The sequence below is a fragment of the Panthera pardus genome, unplaced genomic scaffold (genome assembly GCF_024362965.1).
Source record: "Panthera pardus isolate Hobbes unplaced genomic scaffold, ASM2436296v1 HiC_scaffold_8, whole genome shotgun sequence".
NCBI classification, from domain to species: Eukaryota; Metazoa; Chordata; class Mammalia; order Carnivora; family Felidae; genus Panthera; species Panthera pardus.
The window spans coordinates 272,515-290,807 of record NW_026527013.1 but is presented as its reverse complement, the minus strand read 5'-3'; the positions used below and the strand labels follow the sequence as shown (position 1 = coordinate 290,807).

The 18,293-nt window shown below is 63.8% G+C and overlaps 2 protein-coding genes and 1 long non-coding RNA gene across 7 annotated transcripts; 1 reads left to right on the top strand and 2 right to left on the bottom strand.

The window, feature by feature from the left end:
• The first annotated feature begins 2,085 nt into the window (after positions 1-2,085).
• Positions 2,086-7,305, top strand: PRSS57 (serine protease 57). Its single transcript, XM_019433937.2, is given in 6 exon segments — positions 2,086-2,980; positions 3,216-3,369; positions 3,791-3,935; positions 5,631-5,894; positions 6,939-7,088; positions 7,090-7,305. Coding segments are annotated over 6 exon segments (879 nt in total). The 5' UTR covers positions 2,086-2,901; the 3' UTR covers positions 7,177-7,305.
• Positions 7,306-8,195: 890 nt separating this feature from the next.
• Positions 8,196-14,164, bottom strand: FSTL3 (follistatin like 3). 4 transcript variants are annotated; one of them, XM_019433932.2, is made up of 6 exons: positions 13,957-14,163; positions 12,438-12,623; positions 10,040-10,255; positions 9,451-9,678; positions 9,308-9,359; positions 8,196-8,985 (listed from the first exon to the last, which is right to left on the bottom strand). In XM_019433932.2, exons 1-6 carry the CDS (start codon positions 14,057-14,059, stop codon positions 8,934-8,936), a joined length of 837 nt encoding a protein of 278 aa, XP_019289477.1. In that variant the 5' UTR covers positions 14,060-14,163; the 3' UTR covers positions 8,196-8,933. The 4 variants fall into 4 exon arrangements, with proteins under 4 accessions (XP_019289477.1, XP_019289474.2, XP_019289476.2 ...); XM_019433929.2 differs by having other exon boundaries at positions 9,308-9,678; positions 13,957-14,164; XM_019433934.2 differs by lacking the exon at positions 8,196-8,985 and having other exon boundaries at positions 9,193-9,359; positions 13,957-14,162.
• Positions 14,165-16,265: 2,101 nt separating this feature from the next.
• LOC128775709 (uncharacterized) lies at positions 16,266-18,142 on the bottom strand. Of its 2 annotated transcripts, none has more exons than XR_008420685.1 (3): positions 17,813-18,142; positions 16,499-16,674; positions 16,266-16,379 (listed from the first exon to the last, which is right to left on the bottom strand). It is a non-coding gene; the product is annotated as an uncharacterized LOC128775709 (long non-coding RNA). The 2 variants fall into 2 exon arrangements; XR_008420686.1 differs by having other exon boundaries at positions 16,266-16,383; positions 16,505-16,674.
• Between the last annotated feature and the right edge of the window lie 151 nt (positions 18,143-18,293).

Genomic DNA, 18,293 nt, shown 5'->3' with positions numbered 1-18,293 from the left:
GAGGGAGAGAAGGAAAAGCGTCGTCGAGGGACGCCTGCCGGCCTGGGCCCTTCTAAGTGCTGCTGCCGTCCCGCTGACCGCCGAGGCCCCGGCACAGGCGGGCCAGCTGGGGTCCCCGGGCCCCGACGCCGCGCCCGCCGTCTTCTGGGAAGATTGTGAGCTTTTCTCCAGTTTCCCGTGGCTCCAAACCCACCCCCACCCCCTCTCCTCGCCGCGAGAACCTCTCCTACCACCCTGCTGCCGCCCAAAGGGGCTGTGCGCCTCCTGAGCCGGGCGTCCACACCCTGGCCCGGGCTGAGGGGTGAACGGATGCGCGCGCCCTCAGGGCTGGGGCCGCCGGGACCTGGGTAGACTGGGCCTGCTCGTGGGACGGCCCTGGGAGCTCCAGCTTCCGAAGGTAAGGGAGACGGGAGCATTCGAGGTCTGACGGAGCCACCGGCTCTGGCCACGTGGGCCCTGGGGCCCCTCTGCACGTCATCAGAGTCCACACGCACCCCCGGGGAGGCTGGGTTCTTGGCACCCGATCCAAGCTCGCTCAGGAGAAGAAATCCATCTGACCGTGAGTTAATCTCCTCGACGTACAAAGAGCTCCAACAAATCCGTGACGAAAGTAAGCGTTCAGTAAAGGGAGCTGTCGTCATCACCGTCATTGTCACCATCGTCATGGCTGAGCCTGCTCTGACCAGGAAGGCCACCCAAATTTTCTGCGGGAAGACCCTTCAAGGACTGAAGTCCAGAGCTGTGGTGTCGGACCATGTGCTGGGCAGCCCAGACAAGTCAGGCTCCCCTCTCTGGGCCTCAGTTTGGGAAACGGAAACACTGACCCCTGACCCGCTCCTCGGGGCTTTGGGAAGCTTGCCTGTTTGACCAGGAAGGACGGTTATTTGTTTCATAATCTTTCACCGGATGGGAAGGAAACAGGCCTGGCTGTGGGCAGAATCAGCCGTCGGCAGAGGCAACAGGGGCCGGCCTGAGGCCGCAGCCCTGACCCCCTACTTCCCTCGCTGTGTGACCTTGGCCAAGGCACTCGCCCTCTCTGCGTATCGGTTTCTCCATCGGTCACGGGGGTACAAACGATGCCGACCACCTCAGGTTGTAGGACCGAACGGGACCCCTGCAGCTTTGGGCCATGCCCCCCCCCCCTCCCCCAGCGCCTCAGGAGGAGTGTGGCCAGGGGGACTGACTGAGGTCTGGGGCAGCCCCAGAGCAGACAGGGCCCCACGTGGCCCCTCACGGAAACGACCACCGCAGGGCTCTGGGTGGCCACATGGGGTCTGATGCTGGCAGAAACAACCGTGACGCTGACCTTGTGGTTTCTTCCCGCGGTTCTCCCGGCCGTGCTGGTTCCCGCCGGCTGGTCTGACGGGTCACCACGGACATGGTGGCTTAGCGAGACATTCACTTAGTACCTGATCAGTGGGCCTCACGGGGCTCAAACCCAGACGGGCCGGGGGCCTCCTCCAGGCCAGCTGGTTCCCCCTCACCCCGCTGCTTTCGCGGCTCTGGACCTTGTCTGTGAAATGGGGTGATGACACACATGGACCAGGGGGCGCTAAGTGCGGCCCCAAAGACGTCCCTGTCCTGGTCCCGGGACCAGGCACCTGTCATATCACCAGGCGGGGGTGACCTGGGGGCTCGGGGGGCCCAGTGTCCTCACGAGGTCCTCACGAGAGGGAGGCAGAGAGCCGGGCGGACCCCGTGCTGCTCTGGAAGCTGGAAGAGGGGGGAGACGGGGCTCCCTGGGGCCCTGGGGGGAGCAGTCCTGCCCACGCCTGGGTGTCAGGACTTCTGAGCCCAGAGCTGTCAGAATTGGCGTGTGGTGACGGGTCCCAACGGCCCCGGGAGGTCACACAGACATGCCGGGCAGGTTCGAGTCTGGGCAGCATCTGGGGGTGTGGTCACAGGCTCCCGACTCGCAGGGACCCTGAGAGGTGGTACCGTAGGGGGCGCAAGATGGTGCCCCGCTGAGACCTCTTCGTGGCGTCCCGGGAGCTGGGTGAGGACACTTCCCAGCCGTGCTGCTGCGGCCGCGCACCATGGGGAGGCTGGGTGAGCGGCCGGGGCCTAAGGGAGGGGTGGGGATGGGCTGCGGGTCTGGGGGCTCCAGCTTTAGCGCCCTGTCCCCACACCCCCGAAAACAGAAACCTCAGCCCCCTCGGCGTGGGCCCACAGCCCGAGACACCGGAACCTGCCCGCCGGCCTCCAGCATCACATGGCCTCACCCTACTGCCCTGTGATGGCCAGTCGGACGGCCACCACCCCGGCTCCGCGAGGTGGCCTGGCCGGCAGAGTGGGAGGGGCACCTGGGGCGGGGGCCTCGGTCACTGCCACACTCCTATCTCCAGCTCCTGCCAGAGGCTGTATACAGTAGGCACTCGGTAAGTGCAACAAAGGCAGCAACCATCTCAGGGCTTTCCGGGGAACTCGCAGCCCTGAGGTCGGTGCCCGAGTTGCAGAGGGGGAGCAGGTGGCAAAGGGGCCAGACCCCGTCCGGCTGGGGAGGCGGCCCCACACCCCCAGGAGGCAGCTGGGGGCACGATGCCTGTCGGCCGGGTCCTGGCCTCTGCAGGAAGCTCCCTGCACGTGCTCCGTGGGCAGATGTTGGATAAACCGAGGCACGGGGCGGTAAGTGGCCTCTGGGGTCACCTCCGGGCCCTGCAGAGCCAGGTTTCGCCCCAGGCGGGCAGTTCCTAGAGCCTCGCTCATCCCCTCGCCGCCCTGCGCCCTGGCCTCCTGGACGGCTGGGACCGTCAACGGCCCGAGGCCTCCCAGAGGCGCCAGCACCGAACTGGGCGTTGCTGGTGTGGCCTGGCCGACCTCCCACCACAGGCCACAGCCAGGTTCCCCCTTTCCGGGCCGTGTCCCGCAGAGCTCTGAGGGAGCCACCAGCCGGCGACAGCCATGGGGCCCCGGGCGAACGAGCTGGGCCGCCTGCTGCTGGCAGTGTCTGTGGCCCTCACGCTGCCTACGGGGCCCCCAGGTAAGAGCCCCCGACCCCGTGCAGCTACTCAGCCCTCTGGGTCGCTGCCCCTCTCGGCCTCAGCTGGGACTGGGGGCCGGGGCGGAGGCCCAGGCCCAGGGTTTTCTGGAGTCCAGGCTCCCTCCCGGCACGCTCGAGGACCTCGTCCGGGCGCCTCGCCCCCCCCCCGACCCCCCCCCCCCCCCGCAGGTGCCGGAGCCGCTCCCATCACCCCTCTGTCCCGCCCCTCCTGCAGGTTCCCGGGGAGCCCGGATCATCGGGGGCCACGAGGTGAAGCCCCACTCCCGGCCCTACATGGTGTCTGTGGCCTTCGAGGGCCAGCACCACTGCGGAGGCTTCCTGCTCCGCTCCCGCTGGGTGGTCTCCGCGGCCCATTGCTTCAGCCACAGGTGAGCCCACCCCGGGGGCCGCCCCCGCCGCTGCCACTCGGGCCCCAGGCCCCCGGCTCCGGACGGCAAGGGGGGGGCTCGGCGAGAAGAGTGTGTGAGAGCGACGTCGTGGCCACAGCCGGGGTTGCAGCCCTGTGTCCGCTCGGGGTTTCCTGTTGAATAACCACGGCGTTGCCACGGAAGATATTGGGGGTAACGTTGTAACTGGGGGGGGGGCTGTAAGAAACGTAGGAAGTGTCGCCCCTGTTCTAAGTACCTCGCGATAATATGTATTAACGTTAATAGCGCACCTATCTAGGTGAAGGCTGTAATTGAGGTGGGGACGGAAATAAACGTAATTATGGTCGTGGGGCCGCACCCCGTTCTGCAGACGGGGACGCCGAGACCCCAGGCTCGCTCTCAGTTGCCCCTCCCCCTGCAGGGACTCCCGAATGGGCCTGGTGGTGCTGGGGGCTCACGTCCTGCACAGCTCGGAGCCCACACGACAGGTGCTGGGCATCTCCACCGTCGTCAGGCACCCGGACTACCAGCCCACCACCCACGCCAACGACATCTGTCTACTGCAGGTGAGCCTTGGGTGGGGGGGCACCGGACGCGGGTCTGGCCCGTCCCTGGCCACCCCCACGCCGACCTCTCATGTTTTAAAAACAGCTGTAAGGTCCTGTGAGCACCCGAGTCGGATTGTGTCCCGCCTCTGCCCTCTGTGCCTCCCACATTGCCCCCTCGGTGCCCCCCGGGGGCAGACTGAGCCATCAGCGTGGCCCCCGTGCCCCCTACGCCCGGGCCTTTGCACTGGCTGCGTCCCCTCCAGGGCGCCGTTCCCCCAGACACCGCATGGCTTTGTCCCTCAACCCTTCCCAGTCTTCCCTCAAACGTCCCCTCCTCTGGGGCCTCCCTTGAGAAGCCCCTGTCACCCGCCCTCCCCCGGCCCCCCCATCTCCCCATCCCGTCCCTCTGTCCCAACTTCCTTGTGTCCCCCACAGCTGAAACCATTTGCTTCTTCACCAATGTTCACTGCTTCCTCCTCCAGGCTTGGAGCGCAGGGATTTTTATCTCCTTATGGCCGTTTGTAGCGCACGGCAGGCCCCGATGTTCACGCTGAAAGGGGAAACGCGTGAGACTCTAGGACACCAGATACTCTAGTCGCTGCCCCCCAGGCCCTGTGCGGGGTTTCCGGGCAGGAAGTGGCTCCTTCCCCCCCTGCCCACACAGGGGCGTCCTTTCTGAGCGCCCCCCCCACCCCTGCCTGCCTGGGGGCCGCCCCCCCGCAGGACGCTCAGGTGCCCCAAATTCAATTCCAGGGGCCCCCAGGGCCTCCGTTTTCAAGGGAAAACACCTCAGGCCTGCTGTCCAAATGTGGTGAAAGGTCAAAACAGAGATGCTCAGCGTAACAGGAATAGGTTCCCGGGAACGAGAGGGTTGGGGGCGGGGGCTGTTCTCCAAGCAAAATGAAAAGGGGGCAGCGAGTATCCGCGGCCAAAGCTGGCATGTGGGTTTTGCTCATCTGTGAAACCCCAAAACCTGGAGCCCACAGCTCTGGTCACCCGTCCCGTTATGCAGCTGGGGAAACTGAGGCTGCGGTGCGGTCAGGATATGGCCACGGTTAGGGAGTGAGTACCAAAACCAGGGGCCTGAGTCATTCATCCCATAAACGCTGACTGAGCGCCCACCAGCTGTTTGGGGCCCTGGACACCCCAGGGCCGGTCCCCTTAGAGCTTCCGGTCCCACTCGGTGGCAGCTGGGTAAATCGGCCTTGGCAGGGGCACATGGAACCCGGAGGAGGCTCCTGTCCTATCCTGGGAGTCTAGGAAGGCTCCCTGGAGGAGGTGGCATCTAAGCTGAGACCTGAAGGCTGGATAGGGAGGGTGTTCCGGCGGGGGGCGGGGGGGGGGGAGTGGGGGTGGGGTGGTGGGGACCAGGGAATGACAGCAAATTCATTCTGGGTAGAGGGGAGGGCCGAATGGTGAGCCAGGACGTATTGTCCCAGGAACAATGGGGAGCCATGGGAGAGCTTGCGAGCAGGGGAGATGCTGGTTGGAAGGACACCGCTGGCAGCTGGGGAGGCCAGCGTCCTGGTCTGAACGGGTGAGGCCTGATGGGCAGGCCGCGTGGCAGCAAGAGGCTTTCCTGAGCCTCACGGCAGCGGCTGCCGATTCCTCCCCGTGAGTCCACAGAGAGCCAAGGCGTCATGACGGGTAAACTGAGGCAGGAACACTGATGGGTGGTTGGGGGTAAACCCAAAGTCAGCGGTCTCTCTGCAGCTCAACGGCTCTGCCATCCTGGGTCCTGCAGTGGGGCTGCTGAGGCTGCCACGGAGAGACGCCACGCCACTCAGGGCTGGGGCACGCTGCCGGGTGGCTGGCTGGGGCTCTGTATCCGATTTCGAGGACCTGCCACCCGGGCTGATGGAGGCCGAAGTGCGCGTGCTGGGCCTGGACGCCTGCAACAGCTCCTGGAAGGGCCAGCTGAGCCCTGCCATGCTCTGCACCCACAGTGGGGACCGCCGGAGGCGTGGCTTCTGCTCGGTAAGACACTGGGTCCCCACCCTACCTTCCTGCAATATGGGCAAACTGAGGCCCACAGACAGGGTTAGAGAAGGCAGAGGCTTGGGAACTAAGTCCTTAAGCTCACCTTTGACCAGATGAAGCCTCACTGAGACCCTGGAAGGACAAAGACTTTTCCGAGGTCACAGGGCTGTCAGGTACAGCCGTGCAGATCGCGCGTCGCACGAAGGGCTACAGATTTGTGTACTTACAAGCAGCGTTCAGTAGGGGGCAGTAACAGATCTCCGTCAAGGAGTTCCTCCTCCCGAGACCCTGCGTGGACTCTGGGCAGCCCTGGCCCCGGTGCCGAGGGAGAAACAGCCTGGAGGATTTTTTTGTTCCTGGCAAGAGAGTGATTCAGAACAGATTCTGGAGTCCAACCGACTGTGACGCTTCCCAGGTGTGTGGCCTTGGAAAAGTCACCTCACTTTTCTGGACCTTTCTTTACCTGTGAAACTGCCACACTAATAGTACCTACTTCCTAGGGTCAGAGGCGATTTCAGATTACAGTTAGGGTGATACAACTGGGAAGGGGAGAGGAGGGGAGGAAGCGGGAATTTTAGGGTGAGTATTCGGGAAGGCTTCTCAGAGAAGAGCACCTTTTGAGCTGAGACTGAAGGAGGCTTGAGGAGATCTGAGGGAAGGCAGGCCAGGCAGAGACACCCATCACAGGGCTGCCATATACAGCTGTGCAAGTCGTGTACTGCACAAAGTACCGCAGACTTGTATATTTATACCAGCAGTGTCCAATGGGGGCAGTAACAGGTCTCCAGGATATGGAAAAGCCCAGAGGCCAGACCAAGCTTGGTTTGCTTCAGGAACAGCCCAGAAGCCTGGTGGGGCGGGAACCTAGGGAAAGGAGTGCAGACAGATGGGTGGGGGCTAGGTGCTCAAGTCCCTTGAAGGCCGTAAGTTTAGTTTTTGCTGGAGGAGCGCTAGGAAGCCTTGGAAGGGTTTCGAGGCAGGGAGGCCAGGGAAAGAGGCCCAGAGATGGACCCCTGACCTTGCCTTTCCCTCCACCCCCAGGCGGACTCTGGGGGACCCCTGGTGTGCAGGAACCGGGCACATGGTCTGGTCTCCTTCTCTGGACTCTGGTGCGGCGACCCTAAGACCCCTGATGTGTACACGCAGCTGTCTGCCTTCGTAAGCTGGATACAGGATGTGGTTCGAAGGCCCAAACAGGCCCCAGCCCAGTCCCCTGCCCGGGGCCGCTGGGTTCCTGCGGGAGTTGCCTGAACCACAACAGCACGGGGTACACAGATGAGGTGGTAAATGATTCAGAGAGCTCCTGTCTGGAAATTCCACGGCTGGGGCAGGGCATCCGTGGGCCCCCGAACTCCAGGAAGCCTGCTGTATCCGTGGGGTGGAGGGTGGGGTAGAGAGGGCATCGGTTCCAAATGCAAAGGGCCAAAATGACCAAATAAAATGTTAACTGAACAACCAGACACAATGGTTCACCTCCAGGGCCCACCCACGATCCTTCGAGTTTCTGTCTCAGCGAGGCCAAGGGTGTGGCTCGGCCACAGCCTCTCCCTGAGACCGTGAGCTGCTTGCTCAGAGGCCTCATCTGGTCCTCTGGCTTCGGGACCCAGGCCCCTCCCTGCCCTCCTCACCACCGGCCCTTCTGGATTTACCGACCCCCACCCGACAGCCTGCACTCGGGACAGCCTCTTGGCCTTTGCCCAAGCAGTGGCCCAGCCTAGCACATCTCTCCCTCGGCCTCCAGCTAACCACACCCAGGCATCGATGGGGAAACCAATGGGGATGGGGGGTCTCCTGGTCCTCTGTGTAGAGTCTCAGGCTGGCCTGGCCCCCCGTGAAGTCTGTTATTCACTGAAGAAAGTGCTGGCATATGGCCACGTCTGGGTAAGTCCCAGCTGGTGTTATGGTCGTCGTGTTATTTTTAACGGTGTTATGGCGACCATCACACCCCCAGCCCTTCCAGGCCAGGCCTCTGTTTCTGGAGCCTAAACCCGGTGGCTTCTCCGGAGCGCCCTAAGCCGTCTTGATTGCCTCTTCTGTCTCCTGCCCTACGAAGGCTTCCTTTCGCCCCCCGGCCTCACCCTGCACCTCACCTACCTCAGCCCTCTCCCTGGCTGCCGCCCACTGCCCAGAGGTGGACACTGAGGCCCAGAGACAGAAGGCATCTCCCCCAGATGCTCCCAGAGCCCCCCACTCACCACCCTCACAGCACCCTATGCTTCCGACTGGGTGGAAGCACTAGCAAGAGGAGACTGCACAGAGGCTGAGAGAGAGGCAGACCGAGGCTCGGACGCCCCGAAGTGGCTTTTTATAGTCTTTATTTCTTTGGTGAGGCAGGACCCCAGGGTGTGGAGGTGGCCTCAAGGGCACTTTTCTGGGTGTCACAGGTAAGGCACTTCTGAGGGGCCAGGAGAGGGTGGGAACAACTGGCCCCTGCACGGCTCACTGCAAACTCGGGGAGGTGGGCTCTTGCCTGTTGGGCCCCCCCTGTCCGGTCTGAGCCTCTGCCACATGCAGCCACGGGGAGGTGACACTGAGCAAACAGAAGGCAGCGACCCTGCCCAGAGCCAGCATCTGGCAGGTGTCAAAACTCCCGGCCGGCTGGTGGTTGAGGCGGGTGCACCTGGGAACTGGGCTTAGAGGCTTGGCCAAGGCAAGTCTCATGGGACCGAGGGGTCCTGGTCTGGACTTTCCTTTCGGATGGAGCAGCAGGGACGAGGGGTGCCGCTAAGACATACAGCTCTAGGAGGCAGGGTGTGCGGTGGGCCTTGGCACGCAAACCCCACGGTGGGTGAGCAGGGGCTCTTTGTGGGCCCCACTGGGTCCCGCCCAAAGTGCATTGGGCACCACGACACATAGTGCTCTCTTCTGGCCTCTCCCACCCCAGGAGACACACTGGGCTCTTCTCAGGAGCCACCACAGGACGTCCTGGGGAAATGGAAATGGAGGCACCGAGAAGGTAGGGCCTGGAGTCCTTGAGCTGCTTGTGGACAGTGGCTGCTTCCTTGGCCTATCTGGGGCCTGGGCAGGTTCTGCGGCTCATTTATACACATCCGGGCTGTGGACCCCTTCGTTACTCCCAGTCTGCGGTCTAGAAGGAGGGGGTGCCTCTTCACTAATTGCTGGCAGGCAATCCCCAGCCCTCTCCGTGGTGACCGTAATTTAAGCTAACCCCTAGAGCAGAAGCATGGGGTCCTCCTGCCTGGAGTGGGAGCCCCACCTACCAGCCCCACTCCCAGGCCCCCTTCCCCCAATCCTTCCAAGGTATTGTCAGGGGGCTCCAGGGCTCCTCCTAAGCGGTCCCGGCCCAGGCTCTGGGGAGTGTCCATGGGACATAAATTAGACTCGGCTGTGGCAATAAATAAAACGGGGAGGCCTTGAACGCCAGGCCCAAGCCGGCCCCACGGGCTCACACGAAGTTCTCCTCCTCCGACTCCGACTCCGCATCTGACGGCTCGGGGGTGCCTGAAGAGCGGGAGGGACGAAAAGAAAAGTGGGGGGCGCGGAGAGGGGCGGGAGGTTGGGCCCCACCGCTGCTCCCCGCTCCGCGCCACACCTGCACAGCTGCCCGGGTGGCGCACGCCGATGGAGCGGCCCAGGAAGCAGGTGGCCTGGCGGAGGTGACACGAGGACATGTAGGTGACGTTGTTGTTGCCGCAGAGCTCCTGGCCGGGGCTGGAGGGCGCGGGACAGGGCGCCGCGCGACACACCACGCAGTGAGCGCTGCCGGTCTGGTCCACCACGCACGACTGCGGCCGCGGGCACATCACGTGCGCGCACGACTCTGCGAGCGGGGAGCCAGGGCGGGTCAGGGGCGGGGGCCAGCCCGCCGCAGGTTCCACCCGCAGGCCCCGCCCCCGGCCGCGCCGGAAGCCACACCCCTTCCGCGCGCCCCGCCCACTCTCGTTCCACACCCAGGCCCCGCCCCTCTGGTTGCACCCGCAAGCCCCTCCCTGAGTCACGCACCCCAATCTCGCACCCCATGTGAGCCTCCCTTTCCGAAACCCCACCCCGCTTTTCCTCATTCCGACCGACCCCGGCAGAAGACCCAATCCGGCGGCGCTGTCCCTTCGCTAGGCCCCTCCCCCAGAGCGCCGCCAGGCCCCGCCCCCACAGGCCCCGCCCCCCACCCCGCCCTCACGTACTGCGGCAGCGTCCTGGGTACATGACGCGCAGGTCCGGGTGGCCGCGGCAGCGCGCGGCGCGCAGCTCGCACTCGTCGCGGTAGGTGGCGCCGTCGGAGCCGCAGACCTGCAGGCGCGCCGGGAGCCCAGCGCAGTCGGGCGCGCACTCGCAGCGCGGGCGGCCCCCCTGCATGCGGCACGTCTTGCCGGGGCCGCACTCCACGCCCTCGCACGAATCTGCGGACACAGGGCACGCGCGCGTGGTGGTGGTGGTGGCGGTGGTGGTGGTGGAGAGGTGCGTGGCCGAGGCCGGGCGTCCTCGGAGCCCACGGCACCCCCGTCCCTGCTCTGACGCCGGAGGCCGGGCGGGAGTCCGGGAACCCCGGAGAGGACGACTGGTTCAGAGTCTGGGTGCGGGATCCGTCGGGGACGAGATCAGCCACGGTCCCGGTGGACCGGGGGTCGAGGCTGCGCCTAGGCTTGGGGTTCTGTCTGGAGTTGGGGCTCGGAACGGGCGGGAGTGGGTTGTTTCCGCTCGGTTCTGGGGGTCCAGGAACGAGCTTCCAGTACCCAGTCCCGGTGTCGCTCCGCAGCTGGGCCACCCGCTGGGGCTGGCGTCCGTTCCCTGATTTACGCGCGGTTATGGGAAGGCCGGCGCGGGGCCCGGCTGCGTCATCAGAGGGGGGCCCCACCCCGTCCAGGAGCGGGCCTGGGGAGGACCGGCCGCGTCTGTTCCCCGGGCCTGCCAGGACCAACCCAGAGGAGCCGTCGGGGAGGGTGGGGCGTTGGCACCTGGCCTGAGGCTCATTTTCTGGGGAGGGGGCTTCCCACATCCCGAGCCCAGTGAGCCCAGGGGATACCCCCCCCCCCCCCCCCCGCCAGCCCTATTTCTCAGGCAGGGAAACGGGTCTGGCCAGGGCAAGTCTCTCCCTGGGGTCTTCGCCCCCACCCAGACCTATTACTGCGCTGCTCCTCTCACAGGCCCTCCCAGGCTCCTTGCCGTCTCTCAACCACCCCTAGGAGGTGATGACACTTCATTAGCATTTTACAGAAGGGGGAAATCGAGGCCCCGTCACAGCTGTGAGTGGAGGAGAGCCAGGGGCCCCTCAGCATGAGAATTCCAGGCCAGACCCCAGATGGAACCCCCCACCTCTGTTGCTTGTGGACCTGGAGGGCAGACTTGAGCTCTTGAGTTCAGCCTCAGTTTCCCTGTGTGTAAGTGAGGCTGACTGGGGTGCCCACCTTACAGGGGGAGCATGAGCATAAAATGAGCTGGTGCACTGGTGCCCCCAACCAGGCAGAGGCAGGGCATGTGGGCCGCACCTGGGCACCTCCCACGCTGCCTGCCCACACGCACATCTGGAAACGCTCCCCCTGGGTGGCTTCACAAGCAGAACGGAAGTGGGAGAACTGAGTTCCCTTCCCCAAGGCCAGATGAGATGTGGTGCTGGTGGGGGGGGGGGGTGAGCTGGACCTTCTCATGCCCAGGCCAGGCACTTTTTGAAGTCTGTCCTCCCCCTGCCAGAACCCAGAGTAGGTTCTGGAGGGAGCCAGCCAGGGCACATGGCAGTGAGCCCAAGACCACCCAGCCAGGCCGAGCAGGGATTAATCACATCCCAGTGGCCAGCTGGGCTCTGGGCTTGGCCCTCAGCTCCAGCCTCCTCCCTGCTCCCCTGCCCTGACCCCACCCACTAGGGCCTGATCCCATACTTTCTCCATCTGGCAAACTCCTAATCACACTCCAACACCCTGGTCCTAGTGCCCACTTCCTTCAAGCCATGCCTCACACTACCGCCGGGCCCTTGCAGGTTCAGCCCCGGCCAGAGAGGCCTGGGAGGACCCCCAACCCCTTCTCCAGAGCAGAGGGTATGTCTTGGCTTATTCACTCAATCATTCTGCCTTCAAAGAGCTCCTAGTCTGAAGAAAGAGGCAGCATTTCTCAGGACACGATCCAGAAGGGACACGCTTATGAAACGTGCATCTGCGGCCCCACCACAGATCGCCGGAATCTGCGGTGATGGGAAGATCAAGTGTTTGGGAGCGCTGACTGTGGAGTCACGAACCCCGGTGGCCAGTTAGGAAAAATCCATCTTCCTAGGACTTGGGTGTGAGTCGGGTATACCAGGTGGGGTGCAGCTGGGAAAGGCCATCCAGGCAGAGGGCTCAGCATGGGCAAGGGCCTAGAGGCTAGAAACCAAGCTGGGGAGTCCTCCAAGCTTCTTCCTGAATCCTCAACAGAGGGAGGCTGAGGCCTGGAACCTCAGGCCCCCTGTCTCTCTCCGAGCCCCGGGTCCCCCCACAAACACCCTTCCTAACAGCCTCACCCTCCTCCTGCATACCCCCAAGGTGGGGAGCTCACTCGCAGCTGCCCCACCTGCTGGCGGTGACCCTGACCCGTGGCTGATGCCCAGGAGCTCACCTTTGCAGGGGAGGCAGTGGACGAGGCCCAAGAAGCCCAGAAGGCTGATCTTGTTCCCCGGGTGAGTGAAGTTGGACCAGGCGGTGTCAATGTTGCTGGTGGCACAACACTCGGCTTGGCTCACGTCAGTCTGCAGCACCAGACTGCAGGTGGCCTCTCGGCCCTGCTGGAGCCAGCAGACGCCACCTGTGGACAAGGGGGACAGCTACCACTGGCCCAGAGGGGCCCTCCTATGCCGCTCCCAACGCCCAGGCCTTCCACCCACGGGGGATGCATACAGTTGGCGCTCGGTGATTACACAGGGGGTGATCTTGCTCCGAACGTGGGAAGGAGGGGCAGAGACCTGCACAGGTGCTCCCGTCCCAGCTCTGCTCTCGATCCCTCTGGGATTCTTCCTCCTCTCTGAGCCCCACCCCACACACAACCCTCACTCTTGGTGGGAAGCTCTCCCTACCCCACCCCCGACCTTGCTCCAGGCCCCCAGGCCCCCAGGCCCAGGCCTGGCGTCCTGCCCAACCAGTCAAACACTCAGAGCTCGACATGCCAGGGTCAGTGGGCCCTGGAGCCCCCTCTCCGCCTCTGCCCTCTGTCTAGACAGGGCCCGAGGGCACGCAGAGCCCCCCTCGCCCAGCAGCCCCCCCTTGCCTGGCCCGCCTCTTACTCACTCCAACTTGGGAACATTCTCCTTGCATGAGCTCACATCTCCCTGGGGACACGGCCTTCGGGGAGGGGGCTCAGCTCTCCCCTTCATGCGGGGCTGGGGTGGGGCTGCCGGGTGGGGTCGGAAGGCAGATAGCCCTCAATCCCTTCACCCTTACATGGGGGCGGGAATGGCCCCGGCCCCCATCCCCAGGAGCTTGCTGGTTCCTTCCAGGGGGCAGCTCTGGGAACTCAGCACTCTGGCACCCGTCTTCTAAAAGGAGAAACTGAGGCCAGCGGTGGGGATATTCCTTGCCTGGCATCCCCTAACAAGTGGCAGGCACGGGACTCCAATGGCCCATCTGCCTAAGCCAAAGCTGGGGAGGATCTGACACTTCCGGTGTAGGTCTTGGGGCCTGCCCCCCCCCCCCCCACTCCCGCCTCTCTGGGGCTTCAGGACATAGATGGTTCCGGTTCGAATCCTGACTCGGCCACCGACGGGCTGTGTGACTGCGCCTCAGCTCCCCCATCCGGAAAATGGGCGTGAGAGTACACACATTAATGGGCTATCACATGAATTCAAGGAGGCGAGAGGTAGACACTAAGCGCTCAATAAATGTCAGCCGTCATCGAGACGACCACTCTTGACAATTGTGAAAGGGAGTCTCATCTGCTCTGCTGACCTCCTGGTGACCCTCCTTCAGGCCCTTTGGGGCTGGGGGAGGGGAGCCCCAAGCCCTCCCGGACTGAACCTGAGGAGGCCGCCCGATCAGCGGCTAGCACGGCCGCCGTGCCCCCAACGTCTCCCCCAAGGCCCGCATTCCGGGCAGGCCCACGTGGGTGGCCCACCCCGCCCGCCCCTTCCGGCCGCCCCACTCACCGGGCGCGGGGTCCCCCGAGCCCACGGAGCCCACGAAGCCCACGGCCCAAGCCAGGGCCCCCCAGGGCAGCGGCCACAGTGGCCCCGGCGTCCCGGGACGCATGGCGGACGCAGAGACGGCGGCGGCCCCCGCGTCGGAGGCGCGGGCGGGCGGGCGGGCGGCTGGGAGGGCGGCGGCACCGACTTCCCAGCGCGCCGCGGCCGGGCGCTCCCTATAAAGGTCCCGCTGGCTGCGGGCGGGGCCGGGCCGGGGCGGGGCGCGGGGCCGGGGCGCGCACGGTGTGTGCAGGGGCTGGGCCTGGCCACCCCGAGGGCAGCTGCGCGGGGGGGCGGGGGGGGGGGGCGGGAGTGCGACCCGGGAGCCCGAGAACTCGCCCGGGAAGGTGTCCCCGTGGCCGGGGCGAGAGGGCCAGCCTGGCCCCTGGTGTGAGTTCCGGGGCTCACCGCGCGTTTGGGGAGGTGGGGTCTTCGGCCGGAGGGCTGCGGCTGAGCTCGCCGGGGACCCACGGGGAGCCGGCCTGCGGTTCCGTGTCAGCCGCGTCCTGGCTTGCTTGCGGTCGCTCGCTCACGTGGCGCCCCCAGACTCATCCCCGCCCCGGTGCGCCCACACACTTCCGGAGACCTGAGTCCCGGCAACGCCCACTCGCACCCCGGGGGCCCCCACCTGGCCGCTGGAGCCCGTGGGCACAGCTGGGCGTGAGCAAGCGCGAGTGGGCGAGGGCCGGGCGGCAGCAGAGGCGGAGGGGCGCAGGGGCGACAGCGGGAGACCCAGAGCCACCAACGGTCCCTCCCGGCGTCGTCGTGGACAGCAGCGATCCTACCGCACGACTGCCACAGTGTGCCGGGCGCGCCCGCCCCCCAGACCCCTGCAAACGGTCCTCCCAGGCCGCATCAAAGAGAACTCACTGGCTAGGGTTTTCTCCTCTCCCCAGGTTCAGTGCTGTGTCTGCGGCCCCTGGCCACCTGGAATCCCAGACTTTCCAGTTTGTGACAGTGACCTCAGACATCAGCGTGGCCCTGGAAAGTAGTGACCACTGGGGCCTTAGTGCAGCGGACACTCTTCCTGTTTGGGAGCCCCCCCAACCCCAAATTGTCAGGGCGTCCTCCAAAGGCTCGGGGGTCCTGTACAGCCCCTCTCTGAGTTTCCAAGAAATAATTCTTGACGATCTCCTCATGGCAGGGCTTGTTCAGGGTGCTGGGTTCCCGAGTGACCAAGGAACGCCCTGTCTTGTCATCAGCAAGCCCATGGCTTGCAGGGGCCGCGGAAATGAAATCCGTACATGGACACATTAATATAGGCCTTCAAAGAGGGGAAATGCTTTCGGGAAAATAAAAACGCTTGAGAGCAGTGTGGTGTATCGTGGGGGGGTGCCTCGTCACCCCCCCCATTCCCGCATCTCCCCCCACTCCTTCCCCAGGTATGGAACCCAAAGATCCCTGCAGCCACACAGCAGACGCCTTCTGTGTCCACGAGATCTGTCAGCAGCATACACCACGCCGAGACCTCTGCCCCATCTCAGCTGCTCAGCCTGACCCATGTGCCCCCACCCGTGGCCAAGGGCCACGTTCCTGCCCAGTGGCACTGAGGGAGGACACCCAGCTTCTTGGCCTGTCCTTGGCCTCGGAGTATGTGAGGGGGTTCTCCCCCGGTTGGGGATGGGGCAGGGATGGGACCCTATGTCCTCACCAGGGTGTGCAAGAGCTGGACATTGTGGCCTTGGCCGAGGGCTGACCCTGCTGTGGCTCAGCCGCCCCAGCCTGGGTTTGTGCAAACCAAAGGGTCATTGTTGGCCTGGCGTGGGTTCGAAACTGAGACCAGTTGCCAGCAGCCTCCTGCCTCCCATCCTGGCCTATCTCTCCGACCCAGAGGCCATGTGCTGGGTGACCTTAAGCAGGACACTGGCCCTCTCTGGGGAGCCCTCCGCCCCCCCCCCCCTTTTTGGTCTCTCCTTTTCATGCCCTCCTGTCCACCCTGAACTGGTCTCAGCCTCATCCCCTGCAGCCCACTTCCTACCTTGGCTGTCTGCCATAAGGCTCCTCCCCCAGCTCAGACATCCACCATGACTCCCCGTGGCCCCAGGCTTCACTCCTCCAGACCCCACAGAAAACAGGCAATGACAATCCAAAGTGATCAGGACTGTGATGGAGGATGCTATACCCAGTGCAGACTGGGGAGGCCCAGGCAGACTTCCCAGAGGAGGAGGAGGACATTTAAATCGCATTGGACTGAACAACGGTGAGGAAGGGGGTGTGGGGACAGAAGTGATAGGATGTTTGTGCTACAGGTAAGAGAAAACCACCTCAAGGTTTGGATCAGGGAAACGGTCCGGGATTCGCAGGTGGGCCCAGTGGAAATCAGAGGATCGTCAAAAGCGGAGACCACTTCCCTCTGTGGTCACAGTGATGTACGTGACCTGCCATTGCTGTCTGTGAAGGCAGAGGAAGGGGCCTTGAGCCAGCGTATAGCCTCTAGAAGTTGGAAAATCAAGGAACAGACCCTCCCCCCTCCCCCCCCGAGACTCCGGAAGGAACACAGCTCTACCAATACCTCGATTTTGGTTCAGGGGTGGACTTCTGACCCCCAGAACTGGAAGAGAAGAATGTGTCTTGTTTCAAAGCCACCACGTTCGTGGCAGTTCCTTAGAGCAGCAACGGGCAACGAGTGCAAGCAGGTGCTACAGACTGGGTTTGGTGCCACAGTGAGAGGGTCCCCTTTGGCTGGGGACAAAACGAGAGTGATCACAAGTATGAAGGCAGGCGGCGGTATAGACGCCCCCAGGAGCAGGAGGGTGACCCTAGGGGCCTGGAACGAGAAAGGGGCCTTCTGGGGAAGGCCGCCTTGGCTAGGCCATGTGTGTGGCCATTTTCTCTCTGTGCCCATTCTTCTCACCTGTAAAATGGGCACAGATCCCAGTCCTGCAGATTCTAGGAAGGACGCCAGGGACAGTGCCCTGGTGCACAGTAGGGGCACGACATGTGTGCCCAGGTTCTTATTAACCAGCAGAGAGCTGTGTGTCCAGGGAAGACGCGTGACGAGTCTTCTCTGCCACTCACCACAATGCTGTGAGGCAGGCATCCGTTTTACAGAGCGGGTATTTGAAGCTGGAGGAAGGAAAGTGACTTTCCGGCAGTCACAAAGCCCCACAGTGTCGGGACAGTACCAAGAGCAGCAAGATCCCAGGCCCCATGTGCTGAACTGTGGGGCAGGTCCCTCCCCATATCTGGATCGGACATTGGGGGCCAGCCCCCAGGTTGTGGCTGGCATCCCGTTCTGGTTCCAGCACTGGATTTTCCTTTGAGAAATCACCTCCTGTGCTTCCAGTCCAAATGACCCCAGGAATGGACACCAACCCAGGCTCAAACAATTAGAATCATCTGACATTCAGCAAGCCGGGAGGAGTAAGCTCTGAGATTTTTTTTCTGGGATCCAGAGACACCAACTTCCTGCCTGAGCTAGATGGGTGGGAGCCTAGAGCTGCAGGTGGCTCCTACCAATGGCCAGGGAGAGGCCAATCCAGTGGGATGCTGAGCCAAGAGGGGGCAGCAGAAATTTCCTGTGCCGCTATTGGAGTCCTGGATCCAGCCGCACCTGAACTCCTCCACCCCAAAGACGAAGTCCATTTAAGCTGAGTTTCTGTCGCTCGTAGCGGACAAAACCAGCTTTCAATAAGCCCATTTACATTTTATTCAAGGGGAGCCTTTAGGACCCAGAGCAGTGGGTCTGCAGGGGCCATAGGAATCACACACACCCTAAAGTGCAGACCTTTGCCTCCAGGATATGGGTCTTAGCTTGATCCAGAACGGTCAGGGTCGCCCCCCGCCCCCCTCCCCCCCCCCCCCCCCCCCCAGCTCCCACCTTCCTCAAGCCGGAAGAAGGCTTGTGATGGACTCCACACTCAATGTCCACAGCCCTTGCACTAGGACCTGAAACCTTCAAGGCCTTGTGGGTTCTCCGATAGGGTATGTGATGTTGATAACCAAGGCAGCACCTGAAGACTCGGGCATGGTGGATGCTACGGGAGAACTCTGGTCAGAGCTGGGCTTCATGACGCCTTCATCGGATGTGCCCTCCCCTCTCAAACGCCACCGTGGCTCCCCATGGCCCCTGGACGAAGTCCAGGCTTCTCAGCCTGGGTTCCAGGCCCTTCCTGCTCAATCCATGCAATCCCCGCTGCAACTCTTCCACGCCACCCCCAAGCGCCCCCACCGCATCCCCGTCCCCGCAAAGTGACCAGATCTTGGGCGGGGAGCCGGCAGTATGATTTGTAACCAAAGGTAGGGCCCACCCTCCTCTTGCTAGCCATTGGTTTAGGCGTGACCATGTGACCCAGATCTGG

Bases quoted from the DNA above. Each gene is read 5' to 3' on its own strand.
- FSTL3 (XM_019433931.2), bottom strand. From the start codon at position 14,059: ATGCGTCCCGGGACGCCGGGGCCACTGTGGCCGCTGCCCTGGGGGGCC. The intron at 12,624-13,956 runs GTGAGTGGGGCG...CCTTGTCCACAG, and splicing joins CTCGGGGGACCCCGCGCCCG to GTGGCGTCTGCTGGCTCCAG. The intron at 10,256-12,437 runs GTGAGCTCCTGG...CTGTGTCCGCAG, and splicing joins CCACTGCCTCCCCTGCAAAG to ATTCGTGCGAGGGCGTGGAG.